Genomic DNA, 22852 nt, shown 5'->3' with positions numbered 1-22852 from the left:
TGTTACTTCCCCAACTGCTTATATTTAATGTTTAATATATTTAATGAGACAACAGTATTTGAATATGCTCAAACATTGATCTGTGGGCCTCTGTGAGCCTCTGAAAGGACTCTTGCATGGGTAACATAAAAGGTTGGATCTGTTTGGCAACCTCCACGCTATGCAACTGTCTGGAAAATATGGGTGGGAGTTATCTCATAACTAACAGTGTGTGTTGCAACCAGATAAGAAGGGCTGAGCTGGCCCCCCTCTATTCAACCTCTTCAGCTGGTTTAATGTTTAAGTTTCTTTTAGATGAGGATACACCTTTTCCAAATCAAAATGTATTTAACTATTTAAGTTGTGAGCAATAAGGAGCCAATCAAACAAAGTTTTCTTGTCAGAGAGCAATTTAATTAACTCCTAAACCTGAGAAAAATAATAAAAACGCAACGTCAAGCATCCAGCCCTCATGCAGTCATCAGGGCTGACACTTACACACAGGTTTCAGAAATAAGGGGAGTTAGAGTCCAATTAATAAAGGTAAAAGAATATACAATTAAGTGTCCTTTGATTGTCCTTGAGGTATAGATTTGAAATGTTGTGGCCAATTTAGTTTAGCTGGTTTCTTGGAGGAGGCCAGATGTAGGTGTTGCAATTATTACAAGATCTTGGTTTGCTGGTATGTTTTGGTAGAGGTGGCTTCTCAGACTGGTCAGTATGCTTATTCCAAAAGAAAGGGAGAGAAAGCCCTCAGTGTGTTTCCTCTGTTGAAGATTTTCTGGATGCTGCCTGTGTCACTTGCAATCTCTCTGTAGTGGCTGGCAGCCTTGCCTTGAAATACTTCACCCATTGTGTAGTTCCAAGAGGTTTTGGTTGGGTCTGTCTGTGGCAGCCATTGTTTCAATGCCCAGGCTTTGCATTTTTAATGTCTCTTCCTTAGACAGTTTCAATGGGTGTTTGGTTATGGGAACTGTCTCTCTCTTCACACTCTCCTGGGGTTGATTTGCTGGCTTGTCACTTTCACCTTGGAATGTGGCCTTGCATTTTTAAGCAATTTGTTCTGTCTCAGTTCAAATTGCAAAAGTTCCAGAAAGTTGAAAAAAAATCTTATTCTCAAAAATAACGGGGCACAGTCTTGTAACAGAGTGTTCAATTCCCAGATGACCTGGCAGTAGATAAGGAAAATGGTTTTGCTGCCTCTGACTGTCTTCCTGGGGAAGGATACTCAGCATTTCTTCATACCAATTAGATAAGCAAAGTGTGTATGGCACAAAGATTTCCCTCTTAACTTGCTTCATTGTGACTGATGCCACATACAAAGCACTCAAAGAAATCAGCTGTGGTTTACTGAGTAGCACTTTCACCTTTGAGCCTGAAAGTTGTGGGTTCAACTCCTCACGTACAACCATCGTGGCAGGCACCCCTGGGCAGCACTGAGGGAGTGCTGCACTGTTGGAGATGCTGGCTTTTGGAATTAAAAGACATTAAACCAGCGCCTTCCTGCTCTCTGAGATGGATGTGATGGATCCCATGCATTAATTAGAAGAGAAACAAGGGAATTCTCCCCCTGTCCTGGCCAATATTCATCCCTCTGACCAACATCACCGAACGAATGATCACGTTTTTAGGAGCTTGCTGTGTACAAATTTGCTGTTATGTTCCCCACGTTACAATAGTGGCTAGACTTCAAAAATTACTTTATTTACTGTAAGACGCAGAAAGTCACCTGTGGTCTGGAAAGGCGCTATATAAATATGTGTCTCTCTCTCTTATGTTGCAAGTTCAGCCTGGCGCTGTCCCTTTAAAGGAAGATCCCGCTCCTTTGCCTGACGGACAGGAGAATCGAGCACGCAATAGGAAGATGGAATGAGTGACACCATCCGTCACCAATGGGCTTGCAGCGGGGTGGGAGGGTGGGATTTGACGCGGGGTAACATTGTAACCAGAGTGTGTGCGGAAGATGGAAACACGGAGGCCGGGAGTTGCGAAGAGTTTCTGAGGACGTGAGTGAAGAGCAGGAGCTGGAGCCCAGCTTTACCCCCTGTGCCCAGTCTGTACCACTGAGTGCAGTGACCGCTGCCAGTAATCCCCGGGTTCTGGGGGTTAAACCCTGTCATGGCTTCTGATCTGTGCTGCGGCCTGGAGAACCTGCCTGTGCCAGTTTTGAATGAAGTGGATGATGACTGTTTGCCTCCTTGGCAGGTACAGCAACATTATTTACAGAACCCGAGGCCTTTCACACATCTACAGTAACAACTTTAATAGCTACAGTGTCTCACAGAATAATGAACCAACTGAAACTGGTGAAGCCCACATGTACAAAAGTGCTTTGTGAGGTTGTAATTTGTGTGTTATGTCCAACATGAGAGGAAAAAAACAGTAAAAATTGGGGATAATTGGCACTGGTCCGAACTGGAGCTCCATTTTAAGGTAGACTTCTTAGGTATCATTTGAATAAATCACCTATGAAACCTTTCCAAGGTCATGGCATTCTTGTTTATTGCTGCACACTGTCCTGGCAAAGATATGTGAGAAAAGGACAGGCAACTGAGGCTTATTAAGGTGACATCAATAACAGATACAAAAATAATATTCTAAGGGATCAGGAAAGAAGGAATAACAAAGTTCATAAGAAACAAGCAATGCGGATTTAGTAGAAAGATTCTACCTGAAAGATCTCATTTGATGTTTGAGATGAAGTAGGATCCTAGGATCTAATGTGCCTGGTCTTGCACTAAGCTTTTGGCAAAGTTGCACATGAAAAATTCGGCACCAATTCAAAAGCCATAGGAATTCCAACTGGAACATTGGGACCAGATAAGAACTTCGCTAAAAAGAGGAATCAGTGACTATTGGTGAGGAACATAATGTCCAACTGGAGAGGGAGTGCCTTCTTTAGTGTTATTATTAGGACTTCTTATCAGGATTTCAGTATGTAAATGTTGTAAATAATCATATTCTTGTAAGTCTGCATTCAATATTATTGAACAGAACTTTTACAAACTCAAATAATTGTATGATTTGATTAAAAATCAAATTGTCTAAATAGACTTGATGAAATTCCTTAATCTGCCTTGACACCATCTTGTTTTATTGAGGATGGAATAAGGTACATATCTTACCACAGCTGAATAGTTCTTTCATCCCATAAATCGTGTTTAACCAAATAAGCTAACTTGCATTTATTAATTGGGAACGAGAGAGAAGTTGGTAGCATTTTTATAATTTTTTAAATAGATGAGTCATTAAAAACCTGTTGTTTGTAATTTACGTTTAATGACCTTGATATCAAAACAAATCTGAGCTTGTTGATTATATTAAAGTTAAGAGAAAGGAGATCTGGCTAAGGAATGGCGAAGCAGGCTTGACAGGCCATATGGTCTGCTCCTGCTACTGTTAGCTTGTCTAAATTGCATATACAAATGGCAAATGAAATTTAACAATAAAATAATGAATGCAGATTGGTCAAAACATGAAAATTTAAGCATACAATGATTGGGACTGAATTGATGAGGGAAGACATACAAACAGGTCTGGAAGTGATGAAGCAGTTAAAAGCGCAGTGGGTGTAAGCAGGGACACAGTGCTGGAGCAGGGAGGCCATGGTGGGCCTGCTATTTGAGGATAAAGATTCTGAAGGTGATCCAATGGAGTACAAGGAGCCAGGGAAGGCTGATGTTGATTGAGGTGGTAGGTTAGCAGGATTTTGTATGGGACAGGGTATGAGTTATGGAGTTTTGGATGAGTTTTGGATGAGTTGGAGTTTGAGTTGGGAACACCATCACCTGGAAGCTCCCCTCCAAGCCACTCACCATCCTGACTTGGAAATATATCGCCGTTCCTTCACTGTTGCTGGGTGAAAATCCTGGAACTCCCTAACATCACTGTGGATGTACCTACACCACATGGACTGCAGTGGTTCAAGAAGGCAGCTCACCACCACCTTCTAAGGGCTTAGGGATGGGCAATATATTGCTGGCCTAGCCAGTGACACCCAAATCCCATGAATGAATTTTAAAAAAAAGTGGGAGTTGAGTTAGCAAGATAGGTTTCAATGATTGTCCTGGATGAGAGATTGGGAGTATCAAGCAGTATAGTGAAGGTGCACACTCAGCCTGAGTTTCAGTAGATAGTCAGAAAAGGGACATAATTGAAGGATACACTTTGAGTTCCTGGAGGATGGTGTGGCCAGTCCTTAGGCGAGTAGAGGAACGATAATGAGCTGTAGTCACAGCCATGCAGTATGTCATCAGAGACTTTGACCAGGGAGGGCTGAGTGCTGTGGAAAGCAGGCTGAAAGGACTTGAACATTGAGGGGGTTGGGGGGGGGGGGCGGGGTGGAGGGGGGTGGTGGGGGGGGTGGCGGTGTAGGTGATGAAATGCTCCAAAACCTTGGAGTGAAATGGCAGGTGGGAGACCAAGCAATAGATGGAGAAATCAAAAGGAAGGCATTTTAAAGATTGCAGCAATTTTGAAACTGTATCAGTTAAAAGGAAATAATTGAGAATTTTGGCAAATGTCCACATAAATTCTTAAACTCCAAGCACTCTATTAAGGATTGCATTTATATAGCAAATGAATGTCAGCAAATATATTTTTTTTAATTTGTTGAACTTAGCTCCACATTGTCTAATATAATTTGGTATTTTTCACTATTAATGCAATAAATGTTCTGGAAAATTTTGTGGTCCTGTTTTGTGAAGGACAATTAACAAAGGTGGGTTGAACAATGGTAGTGTAATACAGATTTCAGCCACAGGGTGATGTCAAACTTCATGCACCATAGTTTCAATACCAAGCTAATAGTGACGTCGATTGACCAGAATTTTTGACCTTTTGCCAATTTAACATGTGTCTTTATATACAAACTCTCCATACAGCAGTGGATACTCAGCTGACATAACTATAGTGTTGTCCATGAGTGGTACTCTGGGACAGATCATCCTTGTCCTGGTTGGCAGTCGGCAACTGTCTGAGAAGGAAACATTCAGCTCTGTTTGGCTACTGCTGGGGACTTACGGATACATATTAGCAGACAGGAGACGAGAGGTTGAGAGAAAGTGGAAGACTATGGTAGCTTTTACCTGGGGGAGTCTTAAAACTGCACGTTGAGCTTCATTTGGCAAAGGGAGAAAAGAGCTTTTGCAAAGACAAATTCATATTGATCAAGGCGGTCTTGTGGTGCATCCCAACCTCAGGGCCAGAAGCTCCAGGTTCAAGTCCTACTCCAGGACTTGTTGGCTGCAGAATATGTGTTCATAATGAGGCCAAGCACCTTGCTTCTCAGCCTGTAAATCCTTCCAGTACGCCTGATGGCAAGCGGTGAGAGCGGGAGAGTTTTCTGATCAGCCATACTGCAGAAGGCAACGACAAACCACTGCAATATTTTGCCAAACTTAATCATGGACCAATCCAATGGAAGTCCATGACTGCCAACTCCCTCTTAGGGCATGGTACCTGAAGGAGGAGGGTAGCGATCAAAACTTTGCATTGTATGGAACACATCTGGATTGTGATGGGGATGTAATATCTAGTGACCCTGCACTAATATATATGTCAAAGGCCTTAAGCATTTTTAGGCTCATTGTAGCAGGAGGATTGCATATAATGAAAGAACACAGCAGATGGTGCTGTATACTTGGAAAACTGCTTTCCAGAACAGAAAGCACTCACATTTCTTAAGTGCCTTATCACATCTCCCAGAACATCCCACAAGAATTCAATACGATAAATTACTTTGAAGTACAGTCACTGTTATGTAAACAAGTGTGACATTCATTTGGCTCACAGCACAGACAGCAATGAGATAAATGACTAGTTAGTCCGTTTTTGGTGATGTTGGTTGAGAGGGGAATGTTGGAGCAGGGCATTCTTCTGAACTGCTGCGTCAAAATGGGACCTTTTATATCAGCTGAATAAACAGACGGGGCTACTGGTTTAATATTCCATCGGACACAGGGTTCCTAACCCTCCTATTTTGGGCCGGCGTCTCCTGGAAATGGCGATTGATCTCCCAAGCACTACTGGACTCTGGCGATTCAGAAGAAATGGTCCAAAAGCCAAAATACTGAGGATGCTGGAAATCTGAAATAAAAACAAAAAATGCTGGAAATACTCAGCCGGTCAGGTAGCATCTGCAGAGAGAAGCAGAGTTAACTTGGTCAATGGCTTTTCATCAGAATTGAAGAAAGATAGAAATGTAAGAGTTTTTATGCCAGAAGAATGGGGGTGGAGGGTGGGAGGAATAAAGGGGAAGATCTGTGATAGGGTGGAGGACAGGAGAGATTAAATGACAAAAGGTTTCATGATGCAACAGCCAGTAGTAATGTCTATAGTTATGAGACAAAGATCTAACAGCCATCTGAACGCAACATGAAGGGATAAAGAAACAAGCCAGCAAAAAAAAACCCTCCCAAAAACACAGAACAAGATGGAGGCAGGGGTTATGATCTAAAGTTGTTGAACTCAATATTGAGTTCAGAAAGGCTGTACAGTGCCAAGATAAAAGATGAGATGTTGATCCTCAAGCTTGTGTTGGGCTTCATTGGAACACTGTAGCAGGCCAAGGACAGAAAGGTTAGAGTGGGAGCAAGGGATGTGGGATGTCAGGGAGAATTAAAAAGACAAGCAACAGAAGGCTCAGGGTCATACTGAATGGAGGTGTTTCACAAAATGGTCACCCAGCGTATGTTTGGTCTCCCCAGTGTAGAGGGGAAGAAATGGTCCCTATATGTTCAGGGTATACGCAGTATCCTGCCTGTTGCACCTTGTAAGCAAATTGTGTTGTCCATGTCCCTGCCAATATCCTGAATGCACTGCTTCATTGCTGTTCGTGAGGATGGTGGCACTGGGTCCAACAGAAATCACCTGGGGAGAGCAACTAGAGGGAAGAGAAATAAACTGGAGATGGAAACATGAAGTAGGGGAGGGAGAGAGAGAACCTGACCCGCACCTCAACCCCGACCCCCACTCTGGGTTTTGAGCTGCCTCTTGCCTCCTTTTTTTTTCTTATTCAGCTCCTTGTCTTTGACGTTTGCAGGATGTGGAACTGATCCTCGAACATATGGTCAAAGCGATTGGTGACACTGCAGCCGAAGGTTTCCTGCATGGCGGCAGTGGGACTAGCCAGAATAACAGCTCCTCAACCTCCAATCATAGGTTCCCTCCTTCCCACCCTAGCTGCTACTCTAACAGAATCTTCTCCAGAAATAGAATCTATGTGTGGAGAAGGAGCAAGAGAGGGCTAGCAAGCCAGTGATTTTTTTAAATTCATTCATAGGATGTGGGCTTCACTGGCTGGGCCAGCATATATTGCCCATCCCTAGTTGCCCTTGAGAAGGTGGTGGTGAGCTGCCTTCTTGAACAGCTGCAGTCCATGTAGTGAGGGTACACCCACAGTGCTGTTAGGGAGGGAGTTCCAGGATTTTGACCCAGCGACAGTGAAGGAACGGTGATATATTTCCAAGTCAGGATGGTGAGTGACTTGGAGGGGAACTTCTAGGTGGTGGTGTTCCCATTTATCTGATGCCCTTGTCCTTCTAGACGGTAGTGGTCGTGGGTTTGGAAGGTACTGTTGAAGGAACCTTGGTGAATTCCTGCAGTGCATCATGTAGATGGTATACACTGCTGCTACTGTGCGTCAGTGGTGGAAGGAGTGAATGTTTGTGGATGTGGTGCCAATCAGGTGGGCTGCTTTGTCCTGGATGGTGTCAAGCTTCTTGAGTGTTGTGGGAGCTGCATTCATCCAGGCAAGTGGAGAGTATTCCATCACACTCCTGACTTGTGCCTTGTAGATGGTGGACAAGCTTTGGGGAGTCAGAAGGTGGGGTACTCATCGCACTATTCCTAGCCTCTGACGTGCTCATGTAGCTACCGTACTTATATGGCTAGTCCAGTTCAGTTTCTGGTCAATGGTAACCCCCAGGATATTGATAGTGGGGTATTCAGTGATGGTAATGTTATTGAACATCAAGGGGCGATAGTTGGATTCTCTCTTGTTGGAGATGGTCATTGCCTGACACTTGTATGGTGCGAATGTTACTTGCCACTTGTCAGCTCAAGCCTGAATATTGTCCAGGTCTTTCTGCATTTGGACATGGACTGCTTCAGTATCTGAGGAGTTATGAATGGTGTTGAACAATGTGCAATCATCAGCAAACATCCCCACTTCTGACCTTATGATGGAAGGAAGGCCATTGATGAAGCAGCTGAAGATGGTTGGGCCGAGGACACTATCCTGAGGAACTCCTGCCGTGATGTTCTGGAGCTGAGATGACTGACCTCCAACAACCACAACCATCTTCCTTTGTGCTAGGTATGACTCCAAACAGCGGAGAGTTTCCCACCTGATTCCCATTTACTTCTGTTTTGCTAGGGCTTCTTGATGCCACACTCAGTCAAATGCTGCCTTGATGTCAAGGGCAGTCACCTTCACCTCACCTTGGGAGTTCAGTATTTTTGTCCATATTTGAATCAAGGTTGTAATGAGGGAGCAGAGTGGCCCTGGCGGAACAGAAAGTAGGCATTAGTGAGCAGGTTATTGCTAAGCAGGTTTGATAGCACTGTTGATGACCCCTTCCATTACTGATCGAGAGTCGACTGATGGGGCGGTAATTGGCCGGGTTGGATTTGTCCTGCTTTTTGAGTACAGGACATACCTGGGCAATTTCCCACATAGCCAGGTAGATGCCAGTGGTGTAGCTGCACTAGAACAGCTTGGTTAGGGGCGCGGCAAGTTCTGGAGCACAAGTCTTCAGTACTATTGCCGGAATATTGTCAGGACCCATAGCCTTTGCAGTATCCAGTGCCTTCAGCCATTTCTTGATATCACGTGAAGTGAATTGAATTGGCTGAAGACTGGCATCTGTGATACTGGGGACCTACAGAGGAGGTCAAGATGGATCATCCACTCAGCACTTATGGCTGAAGATTGTAGCAAATGCTTCAGCCTTTTTGCACTGATATGCTGGGCTCCTCCATCATTGAGGATGGGGATATTTGTGGAGCCTCCTCCTCTAGTGAGTTGTTTAATTCACCACCATTCTCGACCAGATGTGGCAGGACTGCAGAGTTTAGATCTGATCCGTTGGTTGTGGGATTGCTTCACCCTGTCTATTACTTGCTGCTTATGCTGTTTGGCATGCAAGTGGTCCTGTGTCATAGTTTCACCAGGCTGACACCTCATTTTTAGGTATGCTTGGTGCTGCTCCTGGCATGCCTCCTGCACTCTTCATAGAACCAGGGTTGATCCACTGGCTTGATGGTAATGGTAGAATGGGGGATATGCCAGGCTATGAGGTTACAGATTGAGCATTTCTGCTGCTGCTGATGGCCCACAGCGCTTTGTGGATGCCCAGTCTTGAGTTGCTAGATCTGTTCGAAATCTATCTCATTTAGCATGGTGGTAGTGCCACACAACATGATGGAGGGTATCCTTAATGTGAAGCCGGGATTTCATCTCCACAATTATTGTGCGGTGGTCACTCCTCCCGATACTGTCATGGACAAATGCATCTGCGGCAGGCAGGTTGGTGAGGCTAAGGTCAAGTATGTTTTTCCCTCTTGTTGGTTCCATCACCACCTGCCGCAGAACCAGGCTATCAGCTATGTCCTTTAGGACTCAGTCAGCTCAGTCCATAGTGATCATACTGAGCCACTCTTTGTGGTGGACATTGAAGTCCTCCATCCAGAGTATATTCTGCATCCTTGCCATCCCCCATGCTTCCTCCAAGTGATGTTCAAGATCGAGGAGCACTGATTCATCAGCTGAGTGAGGGCAGTACGTGGTAATCAGCATGTTTTCCTTGCCCATGTTTGCCATGAGACTTCATGGGGTCCAGAGTCGATGTTGAAGGACTCCCAGGGCAACTCCCTCCCGACTGTATATCACTGTGCCACCACCTATGCTGGGCCTGTCCTGCCGGTGGGACAGGACATATCCAAGGATGGTGATGGTGGAGTCTGGGACATTATCTGTAAGGTATGATTCTGTGGGGATGTCTATGTCAGGCAGTTGCTTGACTAGTCTGTGAGTCAGCTCTCCCAATTTTGGCACTAGCCCCTAGATATTAGTAAGGAGGACTTTGCAGGGTCGACAGGGCTGCGAATGCTGTTGTCGTTTCCAGTGCCTTGGTTGCCAGGTGGTCCGTCCTGTTTCATTACTTTTTTGTGACTTTGTAGCAGCTTGCTAGGCCATTTCAGAGTCAACCACATTGCTGTGGGTCTGGAGTCATGTGTAGGCCAGACCAGGTAACAGATTCCCTTCCCTAAAGGGACATTAGTGAACCAGATGGGTTTTTACAACAGTCGACAATGGCTTCATGGTCATCATTAGACTTTTACTTCCAGATTTTTAATGAATTCAAATTCCACCATCTGCCTTGGTGGGTTTGGTGGGATTTGAACCCGGGACCACAGAGCATTGCCCTGGGTCTCTGGATCACTAGTCCAGCAACAATACCACTATGCCATTGCCTCCCCAATTGGAGGAATTGGAGCAGCCAGTGAGAGAGAGACAAAATCTGTGATGGGAGGAGCACCAACTGATGCACGCGCTTTCAGTTATTCAGCCCCATTTGGACTACAGAGGAGATGGAGGTCGGAGACTCAGTTAGAATGGTGGAATTCCAAAACGCAAATATCTGAAATCCACCAAACGGCAGAAAATTCTCATCCCTGAAACAGATGCAGACAAGAGGCAAGGAAAACTCTAGTGGTGGAGAGCTTTGGACATTAAAGTCCAAAGTCATCCATTCATCGAATTGTATTACAGAGGTGAGAGTGACTGCCCTTGACATCAAGGCAGCATTTAATTGAGTGTGGCATCAAGGAGCCCTAGCAAAACTGGAGTCAATAGGAATCAAGGGGAAAACTCTCCACTGGTTGGAGTCATACCTAGCGCAAAGGAAGATGGTTGTGGAACTTGGAGGTTGTTGGAGGTCAATCATCCAAGTTCCAGCACATCACTGCAGGAGCTCCTCAGGGTAATGTCCTAGGCCCAAATGTCTTCAGCTGCTTCATCAATGGCCTTCCTTCCATCATAAGGTCCCTAAAGCCTGTCCACCATTTACAAGGCACAAGTCAGGAGTGTGATGGAATACTCTCCACTTGCCTGGATGAGTTCAGCTTCAATAACACTCAAGAAACTTGACACGGTCCAGAACAAAGCAGCCCACTTGATTGCCACCCAATCCACAGATATTCATTCCCTCCACTACTGATGCACAGTAGGAGCAGTGTGTACCATCTACAAAATGCACTGCAGAAACTCATCAAAGCTCCTTCGACAGTGCCTTCCAAACCCACCACCACCACTGTTTAGAAGGATGAGGACAGCAGATACATGGGAATACCATCATCTGGAAGTTCCCCTCCAAGTTACTCGCCATCCTGACTTGGAAATATATCGCTGTTTCCTTCACTGTCGCTGGGTCAAAATCCTGGAACTCCTTTCCTAACAGCACTGTGGGGGTACCTACACCACATGGAGTATAGCAGTTCAAGAAGGCAGCTCACCACCATCTTCTCAAGGGCAATTAGGGAGGGGCAATAAATGCTGGTCTGGCCAGTGACGCCCACATCCCATTAACGAATAAAAAAAAACTCACCACGTGTCTAATTTATCCAAGTTTCTCCCTTTTTGTTTATGGAAATTGACCATTGTGGGGAGTGGGAGGAAGCAAGGTGTTTGGGGTGGGGGGGGGGGGCAGTGCAGCAGGGTAAAATACATGGCAGTGAGAAGGGGAAGAGGATGGCGGTTGCATGTCTCCGATGGCACATTCTTCTCAGGTCCATTATGTGACTATGAAAGTGTCAGCAATGGTACTTTGTATTTTTATTTGTGCTTCCCTTGAACCTCCGTGTTATTTTATGGAAAATCATAAAAATTGATCCCAGATTAGTTTCAATCCACCCAAACTGAGGAACGAGTGACACAGAGGATTAGCATTCCACTTATTTATCTGTCCCACTTTCTTTTGCAACTGTCTATCTCTTCCAGTTTTGTTGCTCCCTGTTTGTTTTGCGATCTTGCCCAAAGGAGTGGAATGACCATCTTCTATCTACCACCATTCCAGGTCCTACCGGAAATGAGTTTGATCTTTCCTTTGGTGAGCGTGAGCCCACCAGCACCAACCTGTCAATTTTTTGGCAGTAAATTGGCAATCTGATTCAGAGACCCGAAGGGTGGCTGCTATGGTGGGTGGAAGTGCTGCACCACTGCACCAATACAGTAGGAGGCTCTCTTCCAAGGTTAGTGATCAAGGCACTTTGTTGGGGCCGAGAAATGGAAACTTAATGCAGTCATTCCACACAAATTTATTCTGTTTCATCATCTCCTTCATCCAGCTGTGTCACGTAGCACTCTATTTGCTAGTCTTTGTGAAAATGAAGTTACTTCTTTGTGTTAGAAAGAAGTTAGAAAGAAAGAAAAAGACCATGCCAGTCTTTATGCTCCTCCTACCTCACTTTCCCTCCTCTTATTCCTTATCTAGCTTCCCCATAATATGCCAGTCACCTCAACTACTCCATGCGGTAGCAAGTTCCACATTCTCACCAAGACTGCAACTGAGTGTTACCCAACTGATATTGGACCTTGATGTTATCATTCCGCTCATCCCTTTGAATTTTGTGTTATTTGAAAGATAACAACCCTGCTCAAATTTTTCCAGGAGCTCACATATTTCTGCAGTTGCCATTTGTATTTTCCTACCCTCTCCCAGAATCTCCTTCCTTACACTCCTGAAAATGTTACATTTCTATAGCGTCTCTTATGAACTCAGGATGTTCCAAAGCACTTTGCAGACAGTGGAGATCTTTTGAATTGTAGTTACTATTTAATCTAGGAAACGCAGAAGTGCAGAGCAAACTCCCACAAACAGCAATGTGATAAATGACTAGATAATCTGTTCTAATAATCTAGGAATGTTGGCTAAGGGATTATTATTATTTGGCAGGACACTGGGAGAACTCCCTTGCTTTTATTCGAATAGTATCATGGGATATTTTGTTTCCATGTGTGAGAGTAGACAAGGCCTCAATTTGATGTCTTATCTGGAAAAACAGCATTCTGACAGTGCAGCACTCCCTCAGTACTGCAATGAAATGTCAGCCTGGATTATGTGCTCAGATTTCTGGAGTGGTACAAGAACCCACAAGCTCTTGACTGTGATCCGGGTGTTACCTACTGAGCCACAGCTGACACTTGAATCAGACAGAGAGGCTGATAAATGGGTAAAGAGGTGAAGGAGATTAATAGCGTATTGCAGGTACAGTGAGGGAAGGAGAGAAAGATGCTGACAGAATATCATCTGGTGGTGTCACATGTGAGAGTAGAGATAACCACACAGGAATTCCTGTAGGACTGTGGCTGGGTTCTGCTGCGTGAGTTGTGGTCTGAAAGGCTAGTAGAAGCAGATTCAATTGTAACTTTTTATATATTTGAAAAGTTGTTATTTGCAGGGGTATGGGACTAATCAGATTGCTCTTTCAAAGAGCCAGCACAGGGACAATGGACTGAATGGCCATCTCCTGTGCTGTAAGATTCTGACATGGTCTGAAGAGCTTTACACTCTGTATCCTGACCATCAAATTACTGCTGGCGGACTCATGGGATTTTGGTGCTAATTGACTGGCCCTTGAAGCAACTTGCTGTCAGTGATCATATCTGAAGTCACAAACCACACTTACACTGGCAACAGCTTTGAGTTTTGCGTACAGTATCTAAACTGTCAATCAACCACTTGCAGCATCCTGTTGGAGTGAGGCAGCAGCATTAGTGACGTACACTGTGTGACCACAGGGCAATGGAAGCTAGCTGCCTGAGGACAGAATATCACAAGAGGCTTTAATTCCTAAAATGAAATGAAATGACACAACAAAATAATGTGAGCAGAGGTGGTAAACATTGATGATATATGCTAATAATGAAAGAAATGTAGAAGACAAAAAACTAAATGAGGAAATTAAGTGAGGATTGAATTGCGAGAAGAAGGAGTAAATAAACCGGTGCAGGCTCCAGCCCATCGACCCTGAATCACACATTTCTTCCAAGAAATGCAATAACACAGTTGAAAATTTGTTCGTGTTCCATGTGAGCACCAGTATGAAGATTTTTGCTCTTTGGCTCTCTTGGCTGACTATCGCTAAGCACCTCACAGCAACTGATAAGCTCAGACATGCAAGAGAGAAAGATTTGTATTTATAGAGCGTTTTTTGCAAAGTCAGGACATCTCAAAATGCTTTATATCCATTGAAGTACATTTTTGTAATGTAGGAGATACAACAGCTAGTTTGTACACAACGAGATTCTGCAAACAGCAATGTGATAGTGATCAGATCATGTGAGTTAGTGATATTGGCTGAGGGACAGACACTGGTCAGGGCATTTCTTAAGCGCTATGCCAAAATCTTGGAACTCTCTACCTAACAGCCCTGTGGGGGTTTTCTTTTATTCATTTATGGGATGTGGGCTTCATTGGCTGGGCCAGCATTTATTGCCCATCCCTAGTTGCTCTTGAGAGGTGGTTGTGAGCTGTCTTCTTGAATCACTACAGTCCATGTGGTATGGGTACACCCACAGTGCTGTTAGGGATGGAGTTGCAGGATTTTGACGCAGCGATATTGAAGGAACAGCGATATATTTCCAAGTCAGGATGGTCAGTGACTTGGAGGAGAACTTCCAGGTGGTGGTGTTCCCATCTATCTGCTGCCCTTGACCTTCAAGATGGTAGTGGTTGTGGATTTGGAAGGTGCTGTTGAAGGAGCCTTGGTGAATTCCTGCAGTGCATCTTGTAGGTGGTACACACTGCTGCTACTGTGCGTCAATGGTGAAGGGAGTGAGTGTTTGTGGATGTGGTGCCAATCAAGCAGGCTGCTTTGTCCTGGATGGTGTCAAGCTTCTTGAGTGTTATGGCAGCAGCACTCATCCAGGGTTGTATTCCATCATACTCCTGACTTATGCCTTGTAGATGGTGAACAGGCTTTGCGGAGTCAGGATGTGAGTTACTCGCCCCACGATTCCTAGTCTCTGACCTGTTCTTGTAACCACAGTATTTATATGACTAGTCCAGTTCTGGTCGATGGTAACCTCCATCATGTTGATAGTGGGAGATTCAGAGATGGTAATGCCATTGAAAGTCAAGATGGCGATGGTTAGTTTCTCTCTTATTGGAGATGGTCATTGCCTGACACTTGCGTGGCACAAATGCTACTTGTCGCTTGTCAGCCCAAGCCTGGATATTGCCCAGGTCTTTCTGCATTTGGACATGGACTGCTTCAATATCTGAGGAGTTGTGAATGGCGTTGAACTTTGTGCAATCATCAGCGAACATCTCCACTTCTGACCTTGTGATGGAAGAAAGGTCATTGATGAAGCAGCTGAAGATGGTTGGATTGAGGACACTACCCTGAGGAACTCCTGCAGTGATGTTCTGGAGCTGAGATGGCATACCCCCAACAACCACAACCATCTTCCTTTGTGTTAAGTATGATTCCAGCCAGTGGAAAGTTTTCCCCCGATTCCCATTGACTCCAGTTTTGCTAGGGCTCCTTGATGCCACACTCGGTCAAATGCTGCTTTGATGTCAAGGGCAGTCACTCTCGTCACACCTCTGGAGTTAAACTTTTTTGTCCACATTTGAACCAAGGCTGTAATGAGGTCAGGAGCTGAGTGGCCCTGGTGGAATCCAAACTAGGCATCAGTGAGCAGGTTATTGTTAAGCAAGTGCCGTTTGATAGCACTGTTGGTGACCCCTTCCATTACTTTACTGATGATTAAGAGCAGACTGATAGGGTGGTAATTGGTCAGGTTGAATTTGTCCTGCTTTTTGTGTAGCGGGCATACCTGGGCAATTTTCCACATAGCCGGGTAGATGCCAGTGTTGTAGCTGTACTGGAACAGCTTGGCTAAGGGCACGGCAAGTTCTGGAGCACAAGTCTTCTGTACTATTGCTGGAATATTGTCAGGACCCATAGCCTTTGCAGTATCCAGTGCCTTCAGCCATTTCTTGATATCATGTGGAGCGAACCGAATTGGCTGCAGACTGGCACCTGTGGTGCTGGGGACTTCCAGAGGAGGCAGAGATGGATCATCCACTCATCACTTCTGGCTGAAAATTGTGGCAAATACCTCAGCCTTATCTTTTGCAATAATGTGCTGGGCTCCTCCGTCATTGAGAATTGTGATATTTGTGGAGCCTCCTCCTCCAGTGAATTGTTTAATTGTCCACCACCATGACTGGATGTGACAGGACTGCAGACCTTAGATCTGATCCGTTGGTTGTGGGATTGCTTAGCTCTTTCTGTTGCTTGCTGCTTATGATGTTTGGCACACAAGTAGTCCTTTGTTGTAGCTTCACCGGGTTGACACCTCATTTTTAGGTGTGCCTGGTGCTGCTCCTGGCATGCCCTCCTGCACTCTTCATTGAAACTCACATTGACCACACCACAGGTACACTGGCTATGTGAACAAAGTATTCTTGTTTCTGCATGACAAACATGCCATACTTGCATTCTCTGGATGCCCCTTTGTACAATAATCAATTTAACCATTATATTTTTGTGCCACCAATCAGATTCTTGATTATTAAATGGAAATCAATTGGACAAAATTAGGCAGACTATTTGACATTTTGCCAATCTCCTGTGAGAAATCTAGTTTCCCATCTGAGTGTTTAAAATGGGGATTGATCATTTCACTAGACACAAAATCAAACTCACCAGTGTGCAGGTACTGAATCAACTTTTGCTATCTTCAGGCACATTTAATGTTGTTCTGAGAGCTAAGCAGAATCCAGCACTTTTGGATACACATTAGGATTGTTCTGCTGTCGGTCTAAATGGATTCAGTAGTGACTTACAAAAGCAAATTGAATATAGACTTGCTACAGAAACATCTTAGAAGGCCATTGGCAAAGAGTGGGGTATAGGATTAATTGGACGGCTCTTTTGAAGAGCTGGCACAGAGATGATGGGCTAAATGCCCTCCTCTTCCGAAAGAATTTATGATTCCATGTCTGAACTTTTATCACTCCATGTATAAAACACCCATGATTAATTTGCTAGAATAAAATGCATAGTACTTCATGTTAAACCTTGACAGTAAGACAAGAGTTTGCAGGCTCAAACAGGTGAATGGCAAATTCTCGACTGATTTCCCCCTTCACAGAGAGAGAGATCTGCACATAGAATGGATTCCCAGATAGTGGTGGAGGTAAACTCCACAGATTCATTCAGAAACAGTCATGATGGAGATTTTAGCATCTTTCTAAATGAACTAGAATGGTCTGAAAAACCTTCCTGAAGAACCTTCAGTTCTGAAGAAGAGTGACACAGACTCAAAATGTTAACTCTGTTTCTCCCTCCGCTGATACTGCCTGACCTGCTGAGTTTTTGCAGCATTTTCTGTTTTCCGATTTCCAGCATCGGCAGTAATTTGCTGTGACCTTCCCGACCTGTATTTTTTCATGAGATCCTAGTGGATATCTAGCCTAATTTGAATACAGAACATCTGTGAGCTTACAATTGAAGATTTATCATATTATGAGATTTTGTGGTGCAACAGGTTAACCCTTTCACCTCTGAGACTAGGGATGGAGCACTGATTTTAAAAAAACTGCCTCCACTAGCTGTAATTGTAATAAATAAAATGTGTTAACACCACCAGGTAGCACAGAATGTTGCATAACTGAGCACTAAAAGAATACATAGCACCTTTCACAACCTCATGATGTGTTGGATCCTGTGGGATAGTTCCCTGAGCAGACTGTCAAAGTCGTTTGGCAGAATGCCTCATCGTCAGAACTTTCCAACAAGCACCAAGACGTAGTTTGGCTGGTGATGAGAAAGGCCCTCCCCATCAGATCCTTCCTACACTCCAGGAGTCTCACCCCCTCTGCACGTTGCCCTCGAGGTGGCTATGGTGGAGACGAGACCGTCGTTCACCTCCTTGTGGATTGTGCCTTTGCAAAGAGGGTCTGGAGAGAGATGCAGTGATTTCTGTCGAGGTTCATCCCGAGCAGTTCTGTGACACACGACTCTGTGCTCTACAGGCTGTTCCCAGGGACACACACTGAAACAAACGTCAACTGCAGCTGGAGGATCATCACCTCGGTGAAAGACACTCTTTGGTCTGCCCGAAACTTGTTGGTCTTCCAGCACAAAGAGTTGTCCCCAACCGAGTGTTGCAGACTGGCACATTCCAAAGTCCAGGACTACGTGCTGATGGGCGCACTAAAGCTTGGGACAGCCGCCGCAAAGGCGCAATGGGGAAAGGTCGCTGTCTAAGACCTTTCTGCCACAGTGCACCAAGGGGCTGGGAACTGTTGAGAGCCCCTCGGGCTGTACAGCTCAAAATGAATGCATGCAGTGAATACTAATTGTATTATAATTGTATTGAAGCACCTCAGAGTGCAACATGATGTATGTTGATAACTCCAATACCATTGTCTGTCTGCATTGACCATATTGAAATGATTGTAATATTCATTGATTGTATTGATGCACCTTGTGATACATGTGTAAAAGTTGAATCTGATTGTACTTTTGTGATGGTGATTTTGAAATATTTTGGAATGTTCTTCCAGATATTTTTTGAATAGAGTATATTTTTCAAAAAAAATGGTGTCAATGTGCTTTACAGCCAATTAAATACTTTTGATGTGTAGTTTCCTGATATAATATGGGAAATGTGGCAAAACATCTGTTCACAGAGAAGCCCCAGAAACAACAACAAGATAAATGACCAGATAATCTGTTTTAGTAATGTGGCAGCCTGCTAGGTACCAATAGGATTGATAGTGTGGCAAATAGGAACATATGAGTGTAAAAGGAGGAACTCTTTGAGGTTGAGCTAATGCTGCATTGTGGCAGCACTGAAAGCTTCATTCTGTTAGTTAATCTGATCTGCAATGATTTGACCTGGGGCCAAAAGTGGAGGCTGCACTCCACCATGCGAACCTTATTTACATTGGACACAAACGTTAACCCAGTACAAAAAGAGACTGTCAGGCTGTCAGCAAACCAACAGTCTTGAAGGTTGATGATCCAATGTTGAAATGGGCTTTTCTCAGCACTTGCTATGCCAGATATCTCTTGGGATCCTGTGATTTTGTTTTAAAATCTCACAAAATCTTGGGACCTCAAATAGGTATTGGGATTGTGATCTGCTATTGTTACGACTGGCTGTACGGCTGATCCAACGGAATTGAATGGTGAATGCAAGCTGCATGAGCAAATTTTTCCATTTCTCCTCTAAGCTGTGAACTGATTGAAGATGGGACATAGGAGGAGGAACACTGACCACTGCTCTTTGACAAGTCCTGGATTAGTCAGAAACTGCACATTTTACAAGTCCAGTCACTTTGCATCACAGTGGCAACTCCGCCCAGCTACTGAGGAGTGTATCATAATGACCGGATAAGAAAAATGCCACTCAAATAAAACTAATGGTGAAGCAAAGGACATGGCTATGCTTTTTAAAAAAAGGATAATTACATATCACAACACTGTAGGTACAATTCATATAAAATAATCTAAACCTTCCCCACATTACAGCGTTACTTATGTATTAGTTAACGATTAATTTTCCTTTGTGAAGCTGATAAAATTCTAATGTTTGGGTTTACTGTGGCTATCATACAATTTTCAAAATCCCAGAATTGATTTGAATCTTGGAATTTTGTTCAAGTGGTCACAGTTCCTGGTACAGGGAATTCCAAATCTTATTTCCTTTCACACCATTTATAATTGTGCTGATGAATACAACTCACCTTGGCTCATGTTTCCTGCAATGAATGCTGTGGTTTTTATAAATGTTCAACTTTTTGTGGCTCATGTATTCTCCTGGTGACAGGTGTAGATCCCAGATTTACCCTGCTACTGCTAACAGCACTGGTTTTGGAAATGAAGCTGGAACTGTGCGGTTGCTATGTTAGTTGACTAATAATCCCGTGAACTCGAGTACAAATTCCATCATGGCAATGTCAGAAATTGGAACAAAGAGTGGTGTCAGTAATAAGTGACCATGAAGCTGACATTAAAAACCCAACTGCCTCGCTGATGTCCTTCAAGGACAGAAACCTGCCGTCCTTACACAGTCTGACTGACATGTAAGTCCAGGCTCACACCAATGTGGTTGACTCTTAACTGCCCTCTGAAATTGCCTGGCAACCCATTCAGTTATTAGGATGGGCAACAAATACCGCCCTTGCCAATGATACCCACAATCAAAATGAATTTTATAATGCATGACCACCACCTGGAGAAGCTCGCCACAGTCCTGCTACAACCTCTTGGTTCAACAGCAGTGTGACAGACAAGTGAATGCTTAAATATTTATTAAAACTGATTCCGCTTAGATGTAGTTCTTTTTTGAACATAACCCTTCCTCCCCAGTGTACTGAACGGATTGCAATTTCTATATTGCACAACCTCCTTTCATGAACTGTAAATGTGCGCTTGGAAACTTGGATTATATCCTGCTCATAATTTTCTCCTTTCTCCAGTTTCTCCCTTTTCCAAGAAAATGACACTGTCTCTGGGGTTAATGCTCCTGGCCTGCTTTTCACGCTTCATTTAATAGATATAGCACTTCGTATGGAGCCCAGGGACCAACCGTGACAGGCCATGGGCATTTATCTGAAAGTCATATTTACATAAGTTAATTAAGGGCAAGATTATTAAGTTCTTGCTGAGAGACGCTGAGATCCAGATTTTGAAATGGGTAATGAAGTTTCAGTTAGTTGGAATCTAATACTCCCTTGGTCACGCTGCTATAAATTACATTTAAGTGAGGGAGTAAATTTGGCTTTATAGGTCAGGAGGTTTTGAAATGAGATGTGCGGTTAGGTACTTGGGGTTTTTGTTGCTCAGCTTATTCTGTTTGACGATAATTGGAATCCTCGTTTTTATACATTGTTACGTCGCCTCTTTGTAATACACAAAATACATTTTGCTGAAGGGTTAATTCCAATAGGAGTAATAAAATGACTCCATTACGAGCATATGCCATCTGCCTTTTGCCTTAGTATCTGGATGCTGAATTCACAAACTCTAGTGTCTCTGCAAAGTATTGGCACAGGGCTGGATGCATTTAAGCAGCATTTAAACATACAAAAGTTTGGACAAAAAAGTTATCTTTGGCACTGTGCCTACTTCTGGAGTATTTTTATCAACAATATCTTTGTAATGAGGCAGGAATGTGTTAAATAAATTGGTTTTTCCTCTTTACTAGCTAAGCATGAACTGCGAAGAGTCTACAGTAGGTACAGTTCTTCTGAAAGAGTCAGGCAACACAGCACTGTATGAAATAAATTTCTTTGAAGAAGTCATATGGACTTGAAACGTTAACTCTGTTTCTCTCTCCACAGATGCTGTCAGACCTGCCGAGTTTTTCCAGCGTTTTCTGTTTGTTATTTAGATTTACAGCATCTGCAGTTTTTTGCTTTTAAATTTATTTTAAGACTGTTTTGTGTTTGTCTTGCAGTACACACCAGAAAACGTGGCTGGACCAGGAGAAGATCTTGACCCCACTGAAATAACCCTTCCAGGATGTGAGTGCTTAACCTCTTCATGTGAGCAGGATACATGCACTTGTCTTCAACACAGCCTAGGAGCTTATGATGAAAATCTGTGTCTTGTGGACTTTAAGGAGACGAGCTATTCTAGGCCAGTGTTCGAATGTAACATTATGTGCAAGTGCAGTGAGGCCTGCAAGAACAGGCTTGTCCAAAGAGGCCTCACCTTTAAACTGCAGGTGTTCAAGACCTCAAAGAAAGGATGGGGCCTTCGCACACTGGAACCAGTTAGGAGTGGGAGGTTTGTGTGCGAGTATGGGGGTGAAGTCATCAGTTTGCCAGAAGCCAGCAGACGAATCCAGTCCCAAAATTCTGCTGACATGAACTATATCATAGCTGTGAGAGAACATCTGAGCAACGGAGAAGTACTAGAGACATATGTCGACCCTACCCACGTTGGCAATGTTGGCCGATTCCTCAACCATTCTTGTGAACCCAATCTGTACATGGTTCCAGTCCGTATCAACTCCTTGGTTCCGAGGTTAGCCCTTTTTGCAGCTCGTGATATTGCAGCTGACGAGGAACTGTCGTATGACTACTCTGGAAAGTTCAATAATCTTCAGAAGGAAGGTATAACTAAAGAAAGGTGCAGTGGAGAGCCTAGTGCCCTGAAATCATGTTACTGTGGTGCACAATCATGCACTGACTTTCTGCCATTTGACAGCTCACTCTATAACCTGAAGGACAAGTGGAATGTGATCTAGTTTTGACTGTTGCAGCCTATCAGTCATTGTTTAATAGATTTGTGGTTTATGTATGCTGTTGCCACGAGTGTTTGCAATTTGCACCCCTCTGTAGTATACACCTGTGATAATATTAATTGGTTCACTTATAACTGATCACAACTTCTATGTAGACATTTGTTTACAATAAAAACACTTCAACAAGATATTTCAATGACCATTTCCATTTTGCTTAAGCTTTTAGGATAACATAGATCCTTCGATCAGAGAGAATGTTTAATTCATTTGCACTCATGAATGAATATTCAAATAAATGTGTGGCAGAACCAACTGATCCACTTGTGATGACCCCTGTCACCCAACAGCCCATTATGCAATGCTTTTCATGGTGACTCATCTCACCAATTATTGTTATGTAAGCGAGAATGAAAGGGAAAGCAGTAAGGCTCTGCTACCTTCCTCTGAGGATGCAGCAACACCTTCCAAAAACACTGCAAATTACTTCTGGATACTTTGCAACAGCAGAAGTTCTTCAAAATTACCTTACCTTATTCAGGACTGCGATGAGGAGAAATTACTTCAAACGAAGGGCCGTGAATCTTTGGAATTCTCTAC

The 22852-nt window shown here is 43.8% G+C and overlaps 1 protein-coding gene across 5 annotated transcripts; it reads left to right on the top strand.

The window, feature by feature from the left end:
* The first annotated feature begins 1908 nt into the window (after nt 1-1908).
* On the top strand, nt 1909-22443 carry setmar (SET domain and mariner transposase fusion gene). Of its 5 annotated transcripts, none has more exons than XM_041192582.1 (3): nt 1909-2184; nt 12057-12231; nt 21464-22443. In XM_041192582.1, exons 2-3 carry the CDS (start codon nt 12175-12177, stop codon nt 22256-22258), a joined length of 852 nt encoding a protein of 283 aa, XP_041048516.1. In that variant the 5' UTR covers nt 1909-2184; nt 12057-12174; the 3' UTR covers nt 22259-22443. The 5 variants fall into 5 exon arrangements, 4 of the variants coding, with proteins under 4 accessions (XP_041048516.1, XP_041048515.1, XP_041048517.1 ...); XM_041192583.1 differs by lacking the exon at nt 1909-2184 and adding an exon at nt 2419-2837; XM_041192585.1 differs by lacking the exon at nt 1909-2184 and adding an exon at nt 5804-6181.
* Nucleotides 22444-22852: the final 409 nt, after the last annotated feature.

The sequence above is a fragment of the Carcharodon carcharias genome, chromosome 7 (genome assembly GCF_017639515.1).
Source record: "Carcharodon carcharias isolate sCarCar2 chromosome 7, sCarCar2.pri, whole genome shotgun sequence".
NCBI classification, from domain to species: domain Eukaryota; kingdom Metazoa; phylum Chordata; class Chondrichthyes; order Lamniformes; family Lamnidae; genus Carcharodon; species Carcharodon carcharias.
Note: the sequence above shows the minus strand (reverse complement) of the source record. Positions and strands in the feature narration are given on the sequence as shown.

Coding starts and splice junctions, on each gene's coding strand:
- setmar (XM_041192581.1), top strand. CDS start 2,098: ATGGCTTCTGATCTGTGCTGCGGCCTGGAGAACCTGCCTGTGCCAGTT. Junction 2,185..21,463: donor ACTGTTTGCCTCCTTGGCAG/GTACAGCAACAT, acceptor TTTGTCTTGCAG/TACACACCAGAAAACGTGGC.